Below are 19,450 nucleotides of genomic sequence, written 5' to 3'. Positions count from 1 at the left end.
TGCAGGGCCAAGGAGGGGAGCACACTGCAGGCACACACCTGCTTTCCCCCCGTATCCCTCCAGCTCTTCCTTCTCCCAAGAGCAGGGAAGGGCAGTAGCTGCAGAAGGCACAGCAGCTCCCTAAGTGCTTACCCAGATCCAGCAGTGCCAGCCCCGCTGCAGGAGGGCTGATCCAGAGGCTGGAGAGGAATCAGTCACTGACCCAGGGGAGGGAAAGCCCATTTATTTAGGCTGTTCAAATTTGGCACGCACAGAACATATCACAGTAATGCACTGGAGGCTAAGGGTTTTGGTTTTTTTTTTCTTTTTCTCTACAGACATACAAGAAAACTCTATGCAACTCCCATGTACACATTACACAAAGGAAACAGCTTTAATCAACCACTGATGAAACATGGAAGCTTTTAAGATCTCTGTAGCTGGCACAGGAATGTTCTCTACCCCCCATACAAAAGGCATTTCAGGTCAAACTTTCTAGTAGGTGATATTTCCATGCATTTCTACAGAATTAAAGAAGCTAACAGACAAAAAGCCCAGATCAAGCCATATTAGTCAGGCTGATTGGTTCTACTAAGTTAAATCAAGAGTAATTATGGACAAATGGACCAAGTGACCAAAAACTGGGGCTGAAAATACAATTTTTTAAGTTGTGGTTCCTTTTCATTGTACTACCCATAACCAGAGAGCTCAGATACAAGAACCTGCATTTATAAAAGCCTCAGAAGCATCTGATCCACTAGCAAGTGTATTATTAGAGAAAGGTAGTTCTAAATTAAACTATGTCAACAGAAAAAGCAATTTCTATAGAATCACTCAGGAGGAAAGAGACCTCAAGACACTTCATAACAAGAAAATTGAACCTACAGAACAAGTGAACCTTTAAATATTATTACTGCACCGTGAGTTTACAAGGAAGTGGATTAGGACTACTTCTCCAGTAAAAGCGTGTCTGTTTTATGTCTAGCTTCATAATTAGGCTTTTTTGGTACAGCTCTGCAACTGCAAGCACTAAGAATTTAACCCATTTTCCGTGCTAACAGGTTGCTTTAGCTGAAGATTAACCACAGGTTTTAAGTTTTATCTTAAATGGTTACAGGGGAAAAGTTTTTGAATTTTGCTTGTTACTGTTTAGAAAAGCAAGAACAGGAACCAGATCATTCTCACCTCTCCACCTATCATGATACACTGCTCAAATTTTTGGAGACCTTTAGTGTTAATCCACTGGGGACAGAACTGGGCTGGACAACCAATGCAAATATTAATACACCAAGATAAATCCTTAATTTCATTTATTTAGGGTCATTTGTACATACGAGCTACATCTCCAAAATCTACTTTATTCTACAAGACAGCTTCCCTACTGTTAGTGAAACCCTTGCCTAGAATGTTTGCTTTATATAACTGATCTATTAAAACATGGAATGCTTGTAGAGTTGTGGCACTGAATGACATCTACACGGGACTTCCTTCAAAAGCTACGACTAGGGAGCCTCCTAGCTTCTCAGCAATGCAAGCTCGGTTCAGGTCCTCTGGCCCATTTGCTTGGCATTCATGCTTTATGCCTAAAAAAAGAGGCAAAACACTCAATAATGCAGTATTTCAGCATGCTGGTAAGCAATCAAAGAAACATACCTGGTAGTAGTATTAGAAGCAGCAATCCAGTCACTCAAGCAGACAAGTCCTGCCTTAGCTTAGGGAATTTGACAGTTTTTCCCTGACATGTCCCAGGAGACATCTGGCTGCACACCAAATGTCACTGTAGGGACATGTAGGGAGAAATCTGTCACTAGCTCAGTGCTCAGACTGTTGGCCTTTCATGGCAGGCTCTTAGAGCAAATCCCTCATTTCTTGTGCTGCCCTGGATACAGCAGGGGAGGGAGCTCCAGGCAAGCACATGGAGAGGGCTCACTCAACTCCCGCTGGCTCTGCAGAGGTGGCTGAAAGCATCAGGCTGAGAACCTGAGAGGCAGAGACTGAGAGCTGGGCTAAGCAACCAACAGTGCTTTCTCTTCCTTTTTAAGGATGGGAAGCCCAACCCATGCCTGCCTTATATGGTGAAAAGCTAAATTTCTTCAGGATTTCTTTTTCTCAACTTCCCTATGTGCAGCACACAGCAGTCTCCCAGGGCAGTTCCAATCCCTGGGCAAGCCATCCTGTGAAGGCTGGCACTGCTGCACAATGATCCTGTCAGTCTTGCACAGCGCAAGATTTTGGCCCAGTGCAGCCTGAGGAGCTGAAGAATGCTACCTGGCTATAAGCCAGACTGACTTACTATAGCACAGTAAGTTTATGAGACTGTGCATTTTAACAGACACTGGGATCAAAGGGCTCTGCCACAGCACAAAATCCAGCTTTGTGTTATGAATCTCATGGTTTCTAGTCTGTATGGTGCAGACATGCTGCTCCATATGGTACATCGCACACTGCAAAACCTGCTCTTGTCCTGAGCACTGTTCTAGTGCCTCTGAAATTTTGTCAGATAATGTAAATTTGAGCCAGAGCTCATTTTAGCTCTGTGACATGACACTTCACCTCTCACTAGTATCTCAAAAAATCAACAACAAAACAACCCCCAAAACCTAAACTAAGTCTTGCTGTGTACTCCAGGGACACAGCAGAGTTAGGAGCATTAGTTCTATTACGTACCTTGAAACTTCTTTTTGATTGCATCCTTGGAGCTTGCGTAGATCATCTTACTTTTGAGAGGTGCTTGTTCTGGTGCCCTAGTGGGAGACACCACAGAGAGTGAAATTAGTGACACTGATTATCCAGCCCAGACAAAAGCAGTATCCTACCCACCATGGACAAGTGGAACATCTCATGGCTCACAGTACAGGCATCAGGCTGCCCAGCTCACTGTAAGCCTGCCATTTTCACAGCCTGGACAATACAAACACTCACAGACCTCACCCACAGTGCCTGGACTGCACGTTAGGAATGTGAGACTTGGAAAGGTGGCTTACCACAAGAAAAACATCAGCTCTTCTTTTTTGGATTCCTTGGTCTCAAAGCTTGCATCATACAAGGCATAGCGGCAATCCTTCTCGGGAAGCATCTGCACAAAGTGCTTGAAAGGGTCGGTGACTGTCACTCCGACATCTCCCACCAGAATCTCTTTGCCTTCCTCCACAATAATGCACTTTTTGTCTGGACTGAGGCAGAAGATGACAGCCTTCTTCCTCTTCTTGATTTCCTCCGGCGTGGAGCACTTCCGCACTTTCATGTCGTAAAAGATACGGCACACCTCATCGGCCACTTGTACTCCGGAGGCCTGCAAAGACCACAGCAAACACCTTCAAGGCCTTCCACCCCAAATTTTCCCAGCTACATTATGGCACTGCCTTAAATTCAAGCCTAGAAGACAATAGCTTCTTGCAATAGTCACTCGTGGCATGAGAGTCTCGTCAGAAAAGGCTGCAGACCCTCTTTTCCAAAGCCAAGGAAAGAATCCGGAGTCTCACTGCTGCCCACAACCAACTACCAAACCAAAAACCGTTCCAAAGAAAGCACAATCCTACTTACACCAGAACACTGTTTTGGGGGAGTTTTACAGGCATGCCAACCCCTTATTCTCTGAGATTCAGTTGTGGCAGATCCTTTGGCATTACAGCAGCTCTCTTCCCTGTTTCAGGCTGGCTGGACAAGCCCACAAGGGTCTTCTGTTCAAAGTTTCCCAGCCATTTCCAGCATGCTTGCTAGCAGCTTTAGGAACAGAGGAAAAACTGGCCAAATTCCATACTTTCCACATAGACCTAGTTTAGAGATCAAGAGATGTAGTGGGATACTGGGAGCGCAGTGGTAGTTTTTAGCTGAACAAACCAACTTTGGGAAGTTGCTCTGAATTCAGTATTTCAAACAGAGAACTTGCAAGTCCTAACAGATAACGTCTCTACTTCTCAGCACCTACTCCAGCGGTTTTTAAAACAAGCTCAACGTTCTCCCCCTCACCCTCTTGGAGTCAGCTGGGAAATAGTAGTGAGTGATATCATATTCCCCTGTGTAAGCTGGAGCAAGAGGCGCACATGCAGCATTATAAATCTGATGTTAAAGGCAGCTGCACAGAATAAAGAAGACAAGACCTAGCAAGAATGACAAAAGGCTGAAACGCATTTTCAGTCTGATGCTTTTCTGGGAATAAGGAAAAAAAAAAAAAGAAAAAAGAAGTGGCAAGTAGAAGCATTTACATCTGAGTTTTGTTCTCCGAGTGCACCAAGCTGGAGACATTAAAAGCAGCTGTGCATGAGTGAATACTGCAAATGTGGGAAGCCAGCAGGCACTGCTGGAAGGACATCATGGCCAGAGCAGTAAAGACCAAACTGAAGCCTATCCAGTACTCTATGTGTTCAAAATACTACACATAGTATAAACAGTGAGATTCCTTTAGAATCCTGCTTCCTCCCTCACTATTTTTTTGACTTCCAAATTCAAGTGACATTACTCATACTCATCTATCAGAAGGAAAACCGCCTTTCTCCCTCTGTGTAAACCACCACACGTCACTGCTATGAGCACAGTCAGCAGTACCAACAGCCAGGTGAGACACACAACTGAAAAAGGCTAAAGGTTGTTCTTCAATTTTTTAAACTTATCTTCAGCCCCAAAATGTGAGCTCAAGGGATTAATTTTGCATCTCCAAGAAACAGCAGAGTTCAGCTGCAAAACCAGGGGGACAGAGGTGCAGAACTACTTGGTAGTCAGGCTGCCCTTGAGAGATGGTTATGGACTGGACACCTACTTAATGTGTGAGGTTTTTTTAAAGCTTTGACCAGTACCTACCACAGAGGACCTCATATGAACCCAGATTCTCCTTTTTCTACCAACATCCCTCCTCCTGTAACTCTGAGTGGCTGGCATACACTGCTAACCCAGTGAGGAGAGGTGGCACAGCCGGCAGAATCTATTACTGTGGAGTTTTCTAGAGCTCCCAAGTGCTGGTCGTGGAAAACCAGGGCAATCTCATACATCAGGAATCTGAGACAGCTTTCCAGCTTTTCTTTAGGGTGGAGAACAGTGCTCTTTCAGAGTTTACCTAAATACAAGGGGACCTCCCTCAAGAATTACAATGCACGGTCTGTCTATAAGGGGTAATCTATGCAGAATTGCTTGCACTTTGGGACAGGGGAACAGCAATTCAGTCACTGTGCCTCAGCTGTGTGGCAGGCAGCTATCCTTCTGCATATCACCAATAAGGTGAGGAAAGTACATTGAAAAAGCCTATTTCAGGATAAATTTGAGCAACGGTGCAAACACGGACTCAAAGTGACTCATTCCTGTGTCACCTCCTCCGTGCAGAGACACTGAACTTTGTTGGAGTGTGACAGAGATAATGAGGAATAAAGGTCTTTCTCCTCCTGTCCCTGTGCCTGGTGTGGGCAAAAGCCTCTTTGGGAAGACTCTACGTAATACGAAGTTAACCTAATAAGGCAAACAGTGCAGCAACTACAGCTATTTTTTCATTCACTAAGGACAAACCCACAGTGAATTCAAGAGAACCCTTTTCCTCCCCGAGGTTTATTTTCTAGCTAATGGTACCTCAGTAGCTGACAATGGGAGGTAAGACTCGGGTTTTAGTCACAAACCCCCTCGAGATTCTTAGAAAATGCACAGAAAGCCTGAACTGGCATAGAAATGAAGCTATTAATCATGGAAAAGCAGTTCACGTCACCTACCTCTACCTTTGTCAATTCTCGAGTTTTGCTCCAACACTACAACAAATAATTCCTCTGCACCATGTCATGTCGACTTTGAAAACAGAGGTTAATGCTCAGCTTAGAGCCAAAAGCAGCAGCAATAGAGCTGCAGGTTGATGCAAACTGTGCAGTCAAGTGCATTCACTTGTGCTACTACACAGCCAGACACATGTCTCCAAGTCAGGAGACAAGTTGTTTCTTTAAAAAGAATCTGAGCACTGCTGACAAGTCAGTTCAGATTCCAAAAACGTTGGAAGTATTTAGTCTGGAAACTCAAAATTCACTGTTAAACTGCAGCTGATAACTGGGACTGACCAGAAGCTGAAGGGAAAACGGTGAGAACTGGATTTTTTAGCTTTCCAAAGCGAAAGGCTGTTAGTAGCTGGTGCTACTCCTTTTCACAGCTGCTGTACAACCCCTGGATTCATCACACAGGCTGACATTAGCAGCCATTGTATTGCCAGGGACAATGCAGATTTGTTCCATCTGAGAACACCCTATAGCCGTGTTGCAGTATGGGTTGAAATGAGCCAGCGCAACAAACCAATTCCCTCTGAAAAGAGGATCTACTGCCATAACTGCAGGGCTCCCTCTTCAACCCCGGGCCTGTACCAGCCACAAACGGCTTCACAAACACCCTTAAAAATGAAAAAAACTCAAACCCCAGGCAGCTTTTGTTGTAAGGTAGTTGCAACCACTCTATGTAGAACAGCAACAGGATGACTGCTAAGAGCACTGGAACAAGGAGAAATGCCAGACTCTAAATACACGTCCTCAAGCAACATTTTAACCTAATCTCTGCTGTCTTGTCCAGAAGACCTGGTGAGAAGCCTCCACCCTCCCAGTAATGACAGAGAAAACATTTGTTAGTCTGGATTTTCCCTCTTTGGCTAGATAGGGCTCTGCTCAGAAGACTCAATACAGCACATTGGTTATAATTTTGTGCATTGTGCCTTGAACACTGTAGAGCTTCAGCAGCCAGCCTGGTCCTGTTCCTTTTTCAGGATTGAAGCAGTTATCCAGCTCTGGACTGGCACATGGGGGCTGGTTCAGTGAGCAGCACATACTGCAGGCACTTTGTGGGATCCCTGACCATCAGCCAGCTGGTGACATTTCACTGTAGGAGACAGACCTGTAACTGCAACAAGGCAGCAGCAAGCAAGCCACCTAACTCCCAGATGGGAAAATGATGCCAGGACAGCGCATTCAGGGAGACATTCAGGAAAGAAGGGACAGAGTGAGTTTCCCTGAAGGAATCAACAAAACTGAGTTGTCCCCCAGCACCTCCATGCAACTGCTGCAGACACAGCACACCCTGGGAGCTGAGCCCCTCACACATGATCCCGTGGCACTCATGACAGTATCCCCACTGGATCTCACACAGCCTGCTGCAGGCACCTGAGGCGGGCACTGCATTCACTGCCTTGTCAGCAGGCACTGCAGGAACACAGCGGCTCTTGTTCATAAAGCCTCCTTCTTGCCTGAAGTGCAAAGCTCTGCAGAAGTCTTGGGAGAGCACGATGCCCGCCCTCCACAGGGCAGCCCAAAGAGGGAGCCTTCTGTCCAGCAGCCTTCCACCTGCAGGAGCCAGACCCAGCTGCCTCCACTAAGAGCTCCCAACATTTTGCCTCCATTGCCAAGTACCCAAACTGAAATTTAATCTGAATTGGGGAAGACTGAAGAAGAATCCAAAGCTTTCTCAAGAAAATCCCCACATACAGAAAGCCATTTCAGGAGTGAGAGACATGCCAGACACCTGATAAACTGGATTTGTAGCAAACCTGCACTAAAACACAACTTTGACACAACAAAATTTTACTTCTCTTTTGTTAGGAAGTGCTGTGAGCTTCAGCGTTTCTCTTGAATACTTAAAATATTTTACCTAAGAAGAGCCTTTGCTTTCCTCAACTGTAAGACATCTAAGAAGACCTTAAGCTAATGACTTAGTTTGCCTCAAGACAAGTTTGAAGGACTAAATTTGGGTTTAAGTCTTGAGAATTTTAGAGCGTTGGTTTTCCCTCCTGTGATTAGAGCCCAAGAACTCTCCATAGTGGTGCCTGCACACACATTATCTCCAGAGCCATTTCAAGATGCAGTTCCTGACTTGTTTTGTCTAGGAACCACACACACACATTGTACACACCAGGATGAACTATCCACAGCTACTCAAGTGGAAACTTTTGCTTCTTGGAAAAACATAATCAATTTTTCCAGAATCTGACACCAAGAATTTATTAAAGCACACCTCGTTTAATTGCAAGGGCAGATTTGAGAACGCTGCGCCCAGGTTTGCTGGTCAGATTATTGGCATGTATTTGGTTCTTAGTTTCTTCAGCAAACCCTGTTTCCCCATCCCTGGCATACCCTCCCTCCTATCTACCTCTGAAATTCCCTGCCACTGCCAGAGCTGCCTGTGGAGCCATGTGGCACTTCCCTCTGACTCACTAATGTGTCATAGTACATGTAACAAATACTTTTTCAATTAAACCTATTTCCACCCGACTGGTCTGGGACAGCACCCTTCAGGGACAGAGCTGTCCCTTGCACTGCCACACAATGAAATATCCTGGGCCATCACCAGCAACTTGAGGGGAAAACTAAGCCAAGGCAGTTGTGGGAGCGCTTAGCAGAAAGGGAGAGTCACAGCTGAAAGAAAGTTTTGCCAAATGAGGCCTCTGGAAAGGTGTCACCTAAGGCCAACAAGCCAGCTGAAAATGTAGGTGGTCAAAACCATAAGATATTAAACACTGCTCGGCTTTTAATCTGTTATTTGCGCACTCAAGAAAACACATCTGATATTATCATCCCCACTTTACTGAGCAGGAAAGGTGGCAATGCAAGGAGGAAGTGCAAGGAGTGACTACTTTAACTTCATCCCAGAGACCAGCAACAGTGTGGGAACACCAGTGACTTCAGGAGTCCAGAAGGGCCCACATTCCTTCCTGCTTACCTACAGCTGGACAGACACCTCCATTTACAGGGGACAGCCTGTGCATCTGAAGCCTGACAGGAAACAGAACTAACAGCCTTTTACTGCTGTTGTGTAAGAGGCCATTATTTGCACACCATAAACCAGCAAGAAGTACAGAGTCATCTGCATATCACTTGTAGACAGGCCTTGCCAACTAGACTCAAGTTTTTATTTTGCATTATTTGGTCTCTTTTGGTAGGGGGAAGGTGTAGGGGGAGGAATCAAAACTCTATTCAGCTTTTATTTTTTTGCCCCCTGACAAGAAGAAAGGTTATCAACAAGACAAGGAGAGATGAGTAGGAAAGGAATTATTAAAAAAATAAAAAAAAAGAAAAAAAAAAGAAAAAGCTATCCTTCGAATTCCTGAAGGTCATTTCCTCAGCTTTCAGCCAAAGAGGAAATTATCTCCTTCTCTGAGCCACCATGAAGTTCACTCCCGATTTAATTATCAAGGTAGGCAGAACAAGCAATACCCACAAAAGGCAATCCCAGCAACAGTGCTGAAAAACAGGAACTGCAGTGGCCAGTAGTAGCAGGGCAGAAGTTTTCAGTAGCACCCATTCCTGTGTTGAAATGTAAGTTTTTAAGGTAATGCTGGTGGAAGCTGGTGTGAAACAGGACTCTTGCAGAAAATCAAAGCTTCTCAGAAATAAATTCAGCACACAAATCAGCTATTACGAGCCTAAATGCCCATAAGAATTTACTTGTGGCCCTCCAGGCACCTACAGCAACCTAAACCTTAAATGTCACCCTCGAAACCAGGCTCTGAAGGCCAGATCTGGGCATCCCTGATACTTGTTACTGAGGGATCCTCCTCTTCTGAGGAGATTGCTGTGAATGCTGAACAACCAGTTGAGGAAGAGGCTGAGAACAGCTTCACAAGAGAGTCCTGGTTGTATCCAGGCTCTCTCACATGGGATTGCTTAGGTCAGCCCTTGCACCCAGCAGGAGCCTCTTGATAGTGATTCTGACAAGGCGAGTAGGAGCATGCCAGACACCCACACCACCAATTGTCACGAGGCTGTTATCTTGTATATGAGGCATATGTACCTTGTAATTACACAGATCTGGGCACAGCACTGACTAACAACCAAGAAAAATAATTTGCACGGTCCTCCAAAGACCTTGGACTCATTTAATCCAGTAGCAAAGAAACTGAACATTGTGGCAAGACACAAAAGCTGAAAATCCAAGCTCTTTTGATACGAAAGGATGCCCTCCTGCTGGCACCACTGTACTTTGCCAGAAGGCCTTCACTCTGCCCAAAACCAAGTTCATCTGCAGCATCTCAAAAAAGCCAACCTAAACCCTGTTGCAAAAACAAGATCACAATGAGAAATAGTAGTTTTGACTGACTTGGGAATTCTCTGGTTCCGAAGCAAGATGAAGCCTGACACGCTGAGTAGTCACACTTAACTAGGTTTGCATACTGCAGAGGTGGTAGCCGGCTTGTTGAGACAAGCCTCTTTTGAACGAGAGCTGCAAGTCTCATCAGACTTTTTAGCAGCATCATCTGCAACTCCCATCAGCTCTGCTCCATGCTGCAGGCCAGCCACATGCTCCAGCTTGGATGTTAGAGAAAGCAGGGACATTAGTAGTACATCCCATCTGCCAGCCCTATGGACCAAAAATTCATTTCCTGGATATACCACATGTTCAGTAAACTACTGGTAAATACCAAGGCAAGACCCCAATATATAACACCTCTAACACAGGTAAATAACTCAAGCAAGTGTGTCAAAACACACAAGCGTGTGCTGCTGGACAAGTGCTTGTGCATGACTCAAGCAAAAACAGGGCAGCAGTTAAAACTGCATGAACTAATAATTGAGGCAAATTTGCCAACCTCTGTCCCCCGAGATAAACGGGGATGCAAACTTGGAGCATGGGCAAAGCAAACAGAATGAGCCACCATGAAGTCGAACACGCGTTTGGTCTATTCTGCCCCATTTATGCAAAGAGAACCCTGACACTTTTTTTTGAAAGCCAGGAAACACAAGCAAATCAGTGCGGATGCTTAATACTTTTTTTGTTTCTTTGCTTCCAGCGTTATACCTTGGATAAATGTTTCCAGCACTGTGCGGGGAAGCAAAACAAACAAACAAACAAAAAAAAACCCAAAAAACCCAAGCCCTTGCAGCAACTACTTTAAAATTTCAGCTTCCTCGAGCAGCCGCTGCGACACCCTGTTTTTTACAATCAGCGATTCCCCTCGGCGGGTTCCGCTTCCCCCTTTTGTCCGCCACCAGCGCTGCGGGCTCGGGCCGGGCCCGGCGGAGGGGGGCCCAGGCCGGCCCTGGGAGGGCCCGTGCTGGCCCCGGCTGCCCGCGGAGCCGCCGCCGGTTTCTAGGCCGGGCCCGAACCCCTCGGCCGTGGGAAGATGGCTCCCGCCGGGACCGGGGCGGCGGCCGCGCTTCCTCCCGAGCAGGGCAGCCCCCGGCCTCGGGGGAAGGGCGGGCTCCCACCAACACCGCCCGGTGCCTTCCTGCGAGGCTGCGACCCCCTCCCACCCAGCCCCTCGTGGGGAGCAGAGGGGGCACCGCCCCCCTGTCCCCTCCCGGCCGCGCCCTGCGGCGGTGCCGCGCACAGCCCCCCCCACGGCCTTTTCCCGCCGCGCCCTCACTCCTCACACACCCCCCCTCCCAGAGCCGAATGGACGCGCCCGCCCCTAGCGCCTGTGTGCGACGCGGAGCGTACCATTACCTTATGGCGGGGGGAAGGAAAACGAGGGAGGACAGTTCCATCGCTTCAAGGCGGGGTGGGAGTAACCTTCCGTCGCCTCATGGCGGGATGGGGGCGGGGGGGGAAGGGAGGAGAACGGATCCGCCGCGTCAAGTTCAAAGGCGAACGGGAAGGACCGGGAGAAAGGGATGGAGAAGGAAAAAGGGGCACGATGCGAGGCACGGCAGCGCCGCCAGCCACAGCGCCGGCCGGGATGCGGCGGGCGGTACTGACGCCCCCCTCCCCCCTTTTTTCCCCCAGGGATGAAGGCGAAGGCGGGAGACGGAGAAGCCTAACGCCCCCCCCAGAGGCGCGTGGTCCCTACCATGGCGTCGGCGGGGCGCGTCGGCGGGGCGCGGCGGGCGGGTGGCGGAGCGCGGTGCGGCGGCGGCGGCGGCTCCCTCGGGTGTCTGGGCGCGGCGCGGGCTCCAGCGGCAGGAAGAGAAGCTGCGAGGGCGCGAGCCGGGCGGAAGCGCTGCCGACGTCACGGCCGCCGTGCCCGGAGGAGGAGGAAGCGGTTGCTATGGCGGGAGCCCCGCGTGGCGACGCCCCGGCCCCAGGCGCACGCGCGAGCGGGACAGAGGGCAAAAACCGCGGCCGCCATGCATGGCCCCGCCCCAGCCAATTAAACCAATCACAATGGGGTACCGGCTGATTGACGCGCCGGTCGACCAATAGCGCGCGCCCAATAGCCGGGTGGGCGGGGTTACCTGCTCCAAGGTGGGCCGGGGTGGGGGGCGGGGAAGATGCTGAGGGCAGAGCTGGGGGCCTCGGGGAGCCGTGGGGGAAAGTGCGGAGGGCACGAGGAGGATTCGGGCTGCTGGGAGCGCGGCTGGAAGGGACCGGGACGGGCGTGAGGGTGTCGGGGAGCGTTTGAGGGGGTGGCCGTGGCCGTGGGGCGGGCGAGGAGCTTGCGGGAGAAGGCGGCCGCAGCAGCAGGAGCGGCTAGGGGCGGGCGGCCGGGCGGAAGTGTGGGAGTTTCTCTTTTTTTTCTTTTTTTTCTTTTTTTTTTTTTTTTTCTTCCTCCGAGGGTTTTTCACTACCTACTTTGGTGCGATCTCAGGCAGGCGGTGCTGATTGGCTCGGGCTGCTGCGGCAGGAGCCCAGTGCTCTCCGCCGGCACCCACGGAGCCCGGGTCCCGGCGCTGCTTCATCCCGGCGGCCGAAACAACGAGCGGGTTGTCCTCGGGACAAAGGCGGCCCTGAGAAGACGCTGCTGCTCGCATAAGCTGCTGTTCCGTGTTCACGGCAGTCTTGCCCGCTCTGACGAAAATATTCATTCCTTAATGTTTCTGGCCAGCGAGGCTCGGGGTGCTTGTAACCAGAGTACAAAGGCATCTGCTGATGTTACAAAATGTATAAAAGTTAGGTTTTTATCACCGAATCCTGACTGCAGTGATGTTCCCGGCTTGAATCGATAAACAAAAAGCCCCCAGCATCAAAAGCTTATTTGTCGAGTCTGTGCCTCCCTGTAAGCAGGCAACAAAAACAAGACTCGATGGCGGCATTTTCAGGGCTGGGCTATGAGGCAGCAGTACTTCATTACAACTATCATGAAGCTTCACTATTAAAGGTGTGAGCAATGCTTACACACCTTAAAATTTTCATCCATATTGCTGTTCTAGTTAAAGGGGCTTGATTTTTATTTGATTTTTCCCCTCTTTGCAGCTTACCCCAGTAGATGCTCTTTGTAAATGGTGTTAGGCCTGTTCACATGAGACAAGTTGCTGAAAGACCCCATGCTGAAGATGGGTGTAATGAAAAAGCCATCCAATTTCATTAGGCTGTTGGGTGAGTTACTGTGGCCAGGGGTTCCTTTTTGCAAAAGCTGTTGCATCAGATTTTTAATGAAACTAGCAAAAGACCTACCAGCATGACTTTAGTTGGCCTGAGTGGATAGTTCTTCCCTAGGCCCTTTTCTGATACATTTAATCAAGGGATGCTTAAATTTGACCCCAAATCTTGACTTACTTTGGAAGTATTAACAATAAATGAATAGGGACATATTTAAATTTTTTTTTTCCCCTTTTGAAAAGTAGTTTTGAAACAAGTCAGATAAAGTGCCTGTGTAGTAGGGAGAGCTTCAGTCCTGTGACTGAGTTTCTCTGGACAACTTCTGATCCTGCCTCCCTGCTGTGATTGTGGCTTGGAGAGGAAATCAAGGCAGTGGTGGTCAGTGCCATGTGGCAGTGCCACGGCAGACCTCCATCTCCAGTGGCACATAGCAGAAACCTGGGGCAGCTGTGCTTTCTAGTCGTAACTGATGCAGGTAATTTGTCTGTTACTATTCCAGGCTTGCTCTTTGTAGATGGGTTTCACTCTGACAGAGGGGTACAGAAGTGAGACATCCTGGGGAGGAGATGATGTAAGGCCACGAACAGGGCTGGGGCTATTTCATGCTGTGTACTTATAAGGGCAAATGAGGTGGAACTGGCCTCTTGGCTCAGTCTCTTCCAAGAGGTGGTTTTGGAAACATTGCAGTAGGTTGAGAAGGTATCTAACTGGAAATTCAGCAGGGACAAGAACTCCTTCACCAGCAAAGTAAGAGAAATATCTCACTTTTTCCTGCCTCATGAGAATGATGTGCTTGCTCTGGGAAGGGCAGTCACTCACCAACAACCACAGTGGCTTTTTGAAATGTTTCGTTCCCCAAAAGACAAAGCAGCATAGCCCAGTGAGGCTAAACACAGCGGATGTGGTGCTTTGAGGCAGGAACTGTGCACCAAAATACATAGACAAGTGTGTGGTTACGGTGGTACCAGCCTGCTGTAGCACAGGGCTCCACAGACCCTGCACTGCTCTTCCAGCACGGGCACTGGGAGCTCCAGCCCTGCCCCAGAGCTGCCTGCTGGGGATTAGCAGTGTGTATGGCATGGCTTGGGAAGCCCTGCTGCATGTCTGTCCTGTGCTGCTGGTTGTGTAGGGAAACCGAGCCTGCTTTTCCAGCCCTGTGCTGCTCCCTGACCTGACAGCCCTCTCCTCACGTGCCTGTCACCTTAAGCATCACCCCAACCCTTTGGGGTGCTGGGGTTCCCTCAGCCCAGGCTTGCAGCAGGGTCCTGTCGAAGCTGTTCTGTAGCTCTTGCCTTGGTGCCTGAACCCAGGGGGAGCTCCCTGGTTTGGTGAGGGCAGGAGGAAGTTTTGTTTCTATTTCCGAGTCCCCTTTCTATCAGTGCCAGCTTTTGGATGGGACAAGGGCCTGGGCAGAGGTGAGGAAGTTATTGCCACTGTGACACCAACGCCCCTGGCTTAGTGTGCTGTGCACCCTGTTACCGCTGTTCTGGTGTATGGTGAGCAAGGCTAAAGCCTCCTTGGGGTGAGACCCCTTTGTCCCCAGCCTCTCAGTGCAGTGAGAGGTTGTCACAATGACAGACATGAATGCTGTGAATTGCATTGTGGAGAGGAAGGGGTTTTTTACTAGCTCTTCTGCTTTTCAATACTGAACCAGCTTTGCCCCTTTTTTTCCCTAGTGTTAGTGCTATAAATAAGCTAGGCTGGAAGCTCAAGCTGTATGTTTGGATGAACCATCATGAAGGGTGAATCCCCCTCCCTCTCTTAAGGCAAATGGTATTTGCAATCAGCCTGAAACTTCCCCCCCCCCCCGCCCCGCCCCCCAAAAAATCCATCCCACAGCCAGGGGGGACCCTGAGAAATTCCAGCAATCCTGTAGCTTGTGGTGACCACTTCGGCTCCAGTCAGAAACATCAGTGCGAACTGCAGCTGGCAAATATCTGCCCAGTGAAGGATCGCTGCAAAATCCAGCATGGTCAATATAAAAAGTCACCCATGGACTCAGTTTTTGAATGAGACCCGACATCAACAAAAACCTGAGATCAATACATCCACTTTGCTGACTTTCTAGCTTTGGAGATGGTGACTACTTGCTTACTTTATATGCCTCAGCTATTTGAACTCCCCCTCCCGTCCTCCAAGCAACTGACTCATTTCCTCCTCTAAAACCTTCCTTTTTTAGCCTTTCACTCTGAAGTATTTGGTGTCTGTTTTGAGCTGCGTGCTCCATGCCTTACTTAGGCAAACTCCTACATCACAGCCCTGCAAGCCATGCTTTTGTACCATGGAAATCGTTTGTTTTCCCTGGTAGTTTCAGTCCTGAGGGGCAGCCTTGGCTACTGACTGTGCTCGTCGGCAAATTGCTGCTTTGCTGTTGGAAATTGGGGAGGCAGACAATCGGCAAGGCAGCTGGTGAGCTGAGGCTGCCGCTGCTTATGGTAATTGCTGTTGTCTCCCTCTTAGCCCCGCTTCCCCCATCTGCCTGCATCCACCTGCCGTCTTTTCATCCACTTTTGCCCTGATCTCGCAGTTGGAGCGGGGATCACAGATGCTCCTCTTTGGCTGAACGACCACCGAGCACCCAGACTCTGACTCTCTGTGCTGTCTGATGCAGCAAAGGAACAGGCAGTGTCCCCTTGTGCAAGGTCTGGCACGGTGGTGACCCAGAGCTTTGGTCGTGGGTGATGGATGCTGCTGTAACAACACTAGCTGAGTGTGCCTGAAATACAGTGCCTTTTTCTCAGGGCTTATGGAATATTGGCTCTGTGGTCTTGGCGTCGCAAGGATCAGCAAAGATAATTTTAGACAGGAACAGAAAGTCTCTGTAAACCTTACAGTCATAGCTATTTCACTGGCAGAAAAAAACCCCACGAGGAGCCCATGGCTGTGCATTGCTGAAACATTCTGCTTAGTAGGTGCACTGGAGTAAAAATTTAAAGGGTAAGTTGGGGGCAGGAGACTCTAAGGGCGATTTCTGGGAACTGTTGTGATGCTCCATCCCTTTGCTGAGGAGGTGGTGCAGCAGACAGGATGCAGGAACCAAGAACCTGATGTTTGGTCCAAAGCCCTCTCATAGCCTATGGCGTGAGTCTGGACAAGCTGCTTTCCCCCGTTAGGTTATGTTCCTGTTTTTGAAGCGTTGACATTGTTCCTGCTTTTTCTGTATTGCAATTTGAGATTTAGTGTGTTACAGTATGGGTAGAATCAGAGCTAGATGCTGCTTATCAGTACTTGCTATTTTTACAGTAATGAAAAGGCTGTTCCTAAATTGCTACAGATGAATGCCAGAACTTGTATTCCCTTTAATTTGCTATCAGCTTCCACAATTGCTGCAGGTTGCAATCCTTCTAATTTCCGCGTGGTGAAAACTGCAGGCTATGAACAACCAGACTAAAATTTGACCCTGCCTGCTGCTGTAAAACTGGGTGGATTTTATCAGCCTCATCAGAATTGGTCTGGACTGAGTGGGATGGGGAAGGTAGCTCAATGCTTCATTACCCCTGGGGCATTTTCTCCACTAGAAAGACAAAGGAGGAAATAACACAAGAAGGTAGCTCAGGAGTGGAACAGCTTCATGTCAATTTAAGTAAGCAAGAATGTCATCAAGCTACTCTTCTACCTGGCTTTTTTTTTTTTCCCCTTTGATTTTGTTGCCACTAAAGCCCGTCTGAAATACTTTTTATGGTGAGAATGAAATGCCTCTTGCTCCAGAATCAGCTTAAGGGCTGGCCACTGCTCAACTCTCGCTTAAATCCTGAGAACAGGCAATGTACAAAACTTACAATGATGTGTTTTCCCTGCATACACGGGAATTGGACCTTAAATCCCTGTCAGTCTGAGAAGGGAGGCTCGTGTTGAATACAGAGGCCTTGAACCAGTGGGTAAAGCTTTAAGCAACATCTCTGCCTGCATTACTCGAATGCTTTGCAGCAGAAAATTCTCTGTGATTGTGCTCTAGAGCTTTTGCCGTGAGACAGGGCTGTGTGTGCAACCCCTTTTATAGAGGGGGAGGGCTGAGCCCAGAGAGGCTGCACGGCTCTCACAGCCCCGGGCAGGAAATTTGTGGTGTGATGAATTCTTCTCTGCCTTTACCGGGTAACACCCGACCCTTCGGGCCATCTCTGCTCTGCGCATGTAAGATGATAGTGCTGCTACACTGAATGCAGCACGACTGCAGGGATTTCTTGGAGAATAAGCATTTGTGGCTTATGTGGGCTTTGTTCCAGGTGTGGAGGTGGTTGCTGCTGATGCCATTAGTAATTGCCATCTGCAATGCCATTAATAATTATTTTATTTCCTGAATTAATGAACCCCCACTCCTCACACTGTAACCCAGACGGAAGGTTGTTGTAGCAGTTTAGTTTTCTTACAACACAGTTTGTGCTCAGCAGCATCAGAATAACAAAACTTTTTGGACGTGTGTTGTTCCTGCAGGATGGACCCTTGTTTTGGCTTGGGAACTGCAGGCCTGTCTGAGTTTGTCAGGGCTGTGGCCACTTATTGAACCTGTCTGGGTTTGGCTCTCTGGAACAGGGAGGGGGGCTTGGCTCTTGTTGGAATTGGGAGTTCATTTTAAGGAGGGCTTCTGAGGGTAAGATTAGATGGGAGGTGAATTAGCCCTACCCTATGTATAGGGCAAGGTGATGTACAGGCATAGACTGGAAAATCCCCACCCCTAATCTGCTTACTGTCTAACCATAAGAAATGCATGGGGTAATGAAAAAGGAAGCAATGAGACATATTAGTCAGCATTATGGATGTTCATCAACAGCAGCCTTTTAACTGTGGAGGACTTGCTAGAGGGTAGTGAAAACATCAGCCTTATACCTGTGGAGGATTTGCTAGAGGGTAGTGAAAGGCCCTTCAAAACTGACAAAAGATAATTAAGCAGCATTGAATATGATTTCTGGGGAATGCTCTGAGAATTCACTGGAGGCCTGAGTTGCAGAGGTGGGTATGGAGAGGTAAGCACTCATTTCCAAAGCACAGCCATGTGCTGTGACACTGGAGAGAAGCCACAGCACTGGCAGTGCCTGTGGAGCACAACTGGGATGGGCTGCAGGACAAATCTGCCCACAGTCTGGGACTGCACAGATCTGAGAGCTATGGGAGCTGGCTGTGCCAGCAGTGTTTTATGGGTGGTGCTGGGGAGAGCAAGCAAATCAGTTTTTTTGCCTTCCGATACATGAGGTAGTCTCAAAAAGGGCTTTGCTTTCCTGGTGAACCTGAGCCTCACACATGGATGGACAACACTCCTACCACTACTGCCACTTAGGCTGTGCTGGGTGAGGTGGGGGAGTAGGAGGACATTGCAGAGAGACAAAATGGGAAGAAGAGGGTCTTGCTGTGTTTCCTGCAAGCGTGCTGTGGATGGGAGTCTCTGAGAGTTCCCTTTACCTCTCCTATCTGTGTTGTGGGCCTGCAGGATGTGGTCTTTCTGCACAGATTCTGAATGGAGTCAAGAGTGGCTTGATAGCTGTATCTCTGCTCTAGCTGTATTTATAGCTCTGGGTTGACAGCAGGGTCATGGTGAGCTATATATACCTGCTGTGGTTGCTCTTGTCCGGGGAAGTGGCTGTGGGGAAGTCTCCACTGAAAAACAGGGTAGTGTGAATAGAGCATTCCCACCACCCTCTTTAGATCTGTTCTGTGTGCCTCAGTCTGTACTGGTGGCCTGTGCTTGGTGTGCTGGCTCTCTTCAGGCACACGGAGTGGAGGAAGGCTGGCTGGTGTGGGGGGATGGATCAGCTGGGTGAGCCTGTGTATTCCCAGTCTTCAGCCAAGCAATGGTCTCCTTCTGAGCCTCTGCACTGCCTGAGTGGCACAGCTCAGATCTCTCCATGGGTGGTCACCCAACAAGCTGCATGTGGGTGGTGGCAAGGAGCAGGGTTACAGCTGCATTTCTGAAGGGGGCCTGGAGGCACAGGTTGCCAGTCGATGGTGTATGGGCTGAATCTGGCCAGCCAGAGCAACTTCTTCCCGGTGCAAGCTACCCTGTCATCCTTCCCTAGGGCTCTGACACTTCTGCTGGTTCCGAAAGACTTGAATGTTACCAAAACACAGCTCCTGGACAGTGCTTCCCCTGTCAGATTGCCCATCACAGAAGTCTTTCTCCCATCATGTGATGCTTTGCTCTTGCTGTGTTCAAAAAGGTACTCCTGACCTTCCCTCCAGCTCCATCGGCTTCCAGGCAGGTGGCTGATTTCCACTCCTCTCCCGGATCCCGACTGTCTCAGTCCCAGATTCAGCGTCAGCCTCACCCCGGCTCAGGGTGGAA

At 48.8% G+C, this 19,450-nt stretch overlaps 1 protein-coding gene across 2 annotated transcripts; it reads right to left on the bottom strand.

The window, feature by feature from the left end:
- Window positions 1-207: 207 nt before the first annotated feature.
- Window positions 208-11,934, bottom strand: DSTN (destrin, actin depolymerizing factor). 2 transcript variants are annotated; one of them, XM_032103112.1, is made up of 4 exons: window positions 11,708-11,934; window positions 2,964-3,271; window positions 2,647-2,723; window positions 208-1,562 (listed from the first exon to the last, which is right to left on the bottom strand). In XM_032103112.1, exons 1-4 carry the CDS (start codon window positions 11,708-11,710, stop codon window positions 1,453-1,455), a joined length of 498 nt encoding a protein of 165 aa, XP_031959003.1. In that variant the 5' UTR covers window positions 11,711-11,934; the 3' UTR covers window positions 208-1,452. The 2 variants fall into 2 exon arrangements, with proteins under 2 accessions (XP_031959003.1, XP_031959004.1); XM_032103113.1 differs by lacking the exon at window positions 11,708-11,934 and adding an exon at window positions 11,365-11,380.
- Between the last annotated feature and the right edge of the window lie 7,516 nt (window positions 11,935-19,450).

This window comes from Corvus moneduloides, chromosome 3 (assembly GCF_009650955.1).
Source record: "Corvus moneduloides isolate bCorMon1 chromosome 3, bCorMon1.pri, whole genome shotgun sequence".
In the NCBI taxonomy this organism is placed as follows: Eukaryota; Metazoa; Chordata; class Aves; order Passeriformes; family Corvidae; genus Corvus; species Corvus moneduloides.
The sequence above is the reverse complement of the archived record's forward strand: the minus strand, read 5'-3'. Positions and strand labels throughout refer to the sequence as shown.

Excerpts from the sequence above, each read along its gene's own strand:
- DSTN (XM_032103112.1), bottom strand. Across the intron at positions 2,724-2,963 it reads GAGCTGATGTTTTTCTTGTG|GGCACCAGAACAAGCACCTC; the intron begins GTAAGCCACCTT and ends GTCTCCCACTAG. Across the intron at positions 1,563-2,646 it reads AATCAAAAAGAAGTTTCAAG|GCATAAAGCATGAATGCCAA; the intron begins GTACGTAATAGA and ends CTCTTTTTTTAG.